The sequence below is a fragment of the Triticum dicoccoides genome, chromosome 6B (assembly GCF_002162155.2).
Source record: "Triticum dicoccoides isolate Atlit2015 ecotype Zavitan chromosome 6B, WEW_v2.0, whole genome shotgun sequence".
Classification (NCBI taxonomy): Eukaryota; Viridiplantae; Streptophyta; class Magnoliopsida; order Poales; family Poaceae; genus Triticum; species Triticum dicoccoides.
Window position 1 is genome coordinate 550709768 of NC_041391.1, and position 2820 is coordinate 550712587.

A 2820-nucleotide genomic window follows, 5' to 3' on the forward strand; every position below is an offset into this window, starting at 1 on the left:
CGACAAAGAAATTGAAGCAAGGAATGTTGCGTTGGTCAGTTCGTCCATGAGAAAATGCAGTTGAAGGCCTCCATCCTAAAAGCCGAGACCAGAACTGTCATCTTGTTGTGGTCGCTGTGTAACCGAAAGAAGGAGCGCACGCTAAGCAACCACAAGTTGGTGGCTGCCACGTTATCTTTGCCAGATCGTTGGCTGAGGTCGAGAGCCTTGACAGTGTCTGAGCAGAGGGCGAGTGCGTGCGCAGCATATGTATGCAGACTCCTCAGCAAAATTGGAAAAAAACTCAACTTTGTCAGCCCGGCGAAAGGGCCAGGTTAGTTCAAAATGTGCCACTTGCTGGTGTAAAAAGATGGAGCAATGACGCATGTATGATCAGGAAGCTATCTATAACATTGTAATGGGATTAAAATTAGCTAGCTAGTATCGTATTTCTGCTAACTTGTCATCTTAATTATGCAAAAACAAAAATCTGAAGCTAGCTGAGCATAAATGGTTTGGTGCCACTTGGGTTGTTTTCTTGTCCTAACATAACATGGAGGAGGTACCAAGGGTTCAACATTGAGCTTTGATTTACCTCCATTATCCTCGAGATACTGGTGTTTGTGATGAACTAAATAGACAATTTGTTGTGCTGGGATGATTCATGATGGATTGATAAGATGAGCTTCGCAACAACTACCATCATGCATGAGCATGGGTAAAATCCAAAATTTCCCAAAGCAGCCATGTTTTTATGTGTATTCTGTTGCTTATTTCCCTCTGAAAATTGACAAAACATCCACACTTCTAGTCTTATATCCCTATGAAAATCTATTAAACATACACAAATCTGCTTTTGGAGTAAGAAATTATAACCCATAAATAAGAAAATTTTAACTTAATTAGTTTTACCAATCTACATAAGACAATTTGATTTATCCACTACCGATTAACTGTAACAACACAGAAAATCAAGTCGCACACTCACACCTCAAATCTTGAGGCATGCGCAGTCTGTTGAAGCCTCAAACATAGAACCATATCATGTGAATTTCCAACAGAAAATTAGGACTCCATTTGCCTGTTTGATCCTTACCAGTTTATTAGTTACGTATCTATCAATTCCATGATCTTCCATAATGCTTCCAACCGCTTCATAACTCCTGTCGGTCCCTTGAGGTGGAAATTTTCACGCTGAGATGCAACAGTATTTATATCATGCATTAAGTCATGCAAAAATACCAACCTAACATATGCCAGTATAGTTTGACATTGATACAAATTACCATCCTTCTCAGTAGCATCTCAAAACACCAAAAGCCATCTACATCATCCTCATATAGAACAACAAAAGGGGAAACCAGATCGCTCATACCTACAATCAATTTGTACCATTTAGGCAGTTTAAATAATTAAAGCAAAATGATGCAATACTCCATTGAAATGCAGATCTTGACAGTATCTAGGGGACGGATCAACCCATGCATAAAATGGAAATATATCTGACAAACCTTCATGGAAGCCGCCGCTTGAACCCCACGGAGCCGCTCGTCGCCAGCCCCTCCAGAATCGCCAGATCCAGCCGCCTCCACTCCATTCTCGGTGTCGGGCCTCGAGAGCTCCTCCCCTCGTCCTCCTACATTGACCCGAGCCGCCATGGACGGCCGCTGCGTTCGTGTTGACTGCGGGCGAACGCGCGCGTCTGACGCATATGGACCTGCCTCCGTGCCTCCCCTCCTGCTCCTCCTCTCGTCCGCCATGTGCTCGCTGCCGTCGTCCTGCTCCCGATCGAATAGGGAGCGCCACCGCTCGATCTGCAGCGCAAAAAGAATATCGAACAGTTTTTTCTTAACTCAAATAGGGAGCGCGGAGGCCTGGGCCTCGGCGTCGGCGAACTACATGTGGAGGACTCAAACGACACGGGGAGGAGGGCGCGGTGGACGATGCGGGCCGGCGGCGGGGAGGCGGCGGATCTAGATGGGGGTGCGAGGTGCGGTCGCTTGACTCGGGGGTAGTTTTTTTGTCAAGCGTGTCCACGCGACGGTAAACCCCGAGTGAATCCGTGTTTTCATGATCACATGATAAATAGTACCACCTCGGATGTAGAAAATATAATATAGGTGAAAAAAACTGAAAGCGTAAATTTACAGGAAAAAGCGTATTGTGATGGTGAACCTAACAAAGTCAATCCGTGCTTTATTATTAGGGTTAGATAGTTGTTCTTTGATAGGTTGTATTTCCTTGTTGCAATACATGCTTAATTCTCCTCATGCTTATAATCAAAATAAGGCTTTTACGAAGCATATTGTTGGTGCTATGATGAAATCTTTTGAAGAAAAACTTGAGTTGGAAGTTTCAATCCCTAGAAAGCTTTATGATGATTACCTACTATTAAAATCAAGATTAAAGATTATGAGTGTAATGCTTTCTATTATTTGTGTGCTAGCGTTCAACAATTCCAAAAACTCTATGTGATGTGTTAGGTTTCATAAACTTGATGATTGTTCTTTAAATTTGCATCTAGCGGATTCCACTATTAAAAAACTTATGGGAATGTTTAATCATGTTATTATTTTTGAAAATAGGAATTATGTACCTGTAGATTTTATTGTTCTTGATATAGATTGCAATCCAACATGCCCTATTATTCTTGGTAGACCTTTCCTTAGAACGATTGGTGCAATTATTGATATGAAAGAAGGAAACATTAGATTTCAATTTCCATTAAGGAAGGGCATGGAACACTTTCCAAGAAATAAATGTAAGTTACCATATGAATCTATTATGAGGGCTAATTATGGGATGAATACCAAAGATGACAATACCTAGATCGTTGCTTTA

At 41.9% G+C, this 2820-nt stretch overlaps 1 protein-coding gene across 1 annotated transcript; it reads right to left on the reverse strand.

Annotated features, from left to right (window-relative positions):
• Window positions 1-1086: 1086 nt before the first annotated feature.
• Window positions 1087-1739, reverse strand: LOC119326818. Its single transcript, XM_037600420.1, has 3 exons — window positions 1494-1739; window positions 1266-1367; window positions 1087-1173 (listed from the first exon to the last, which is right to left on the reverse strand). The coding sequence occupies exons 1-3, from the start codon at window positions 1737-1739 to the stop codon at window positions 1087-1089; spliced, it is 435 nt and encodes a 144-aa protein (XP_037456317.1).
• Between the last annotated feature and the right edge of the window lie 1081 nt (window positions 1740-2820).

What these genes read in the sequence shown, in the direction of transcription:
- LOC119326818 (XM_037600420.1), bottom strand. Translation starts at nt 1,739, where the DNA reads ATGGCGGACGAGAGGAGGAGCAGGAGGGGAGGCACGGAGGCAGGTCCA. An exon ending in TTCAAGCGGCGGCTTCCATG is followed by an intron (nt 1,368 to 1,493) that starts AAGGTTTGTCAG and finishes CCTAAATGGTAC; the next exon opens with AAATTGATTGTAGGTATGAG. An exon ending in AGATGCTACTGAGAAGGATG is followed by an intron (nt 1,174 to 1,265) that starts GTAATTTGTATC and finishes GTTGCATCTCAG; the next exon opens with CGTGAAAATTTCCACCTCAA.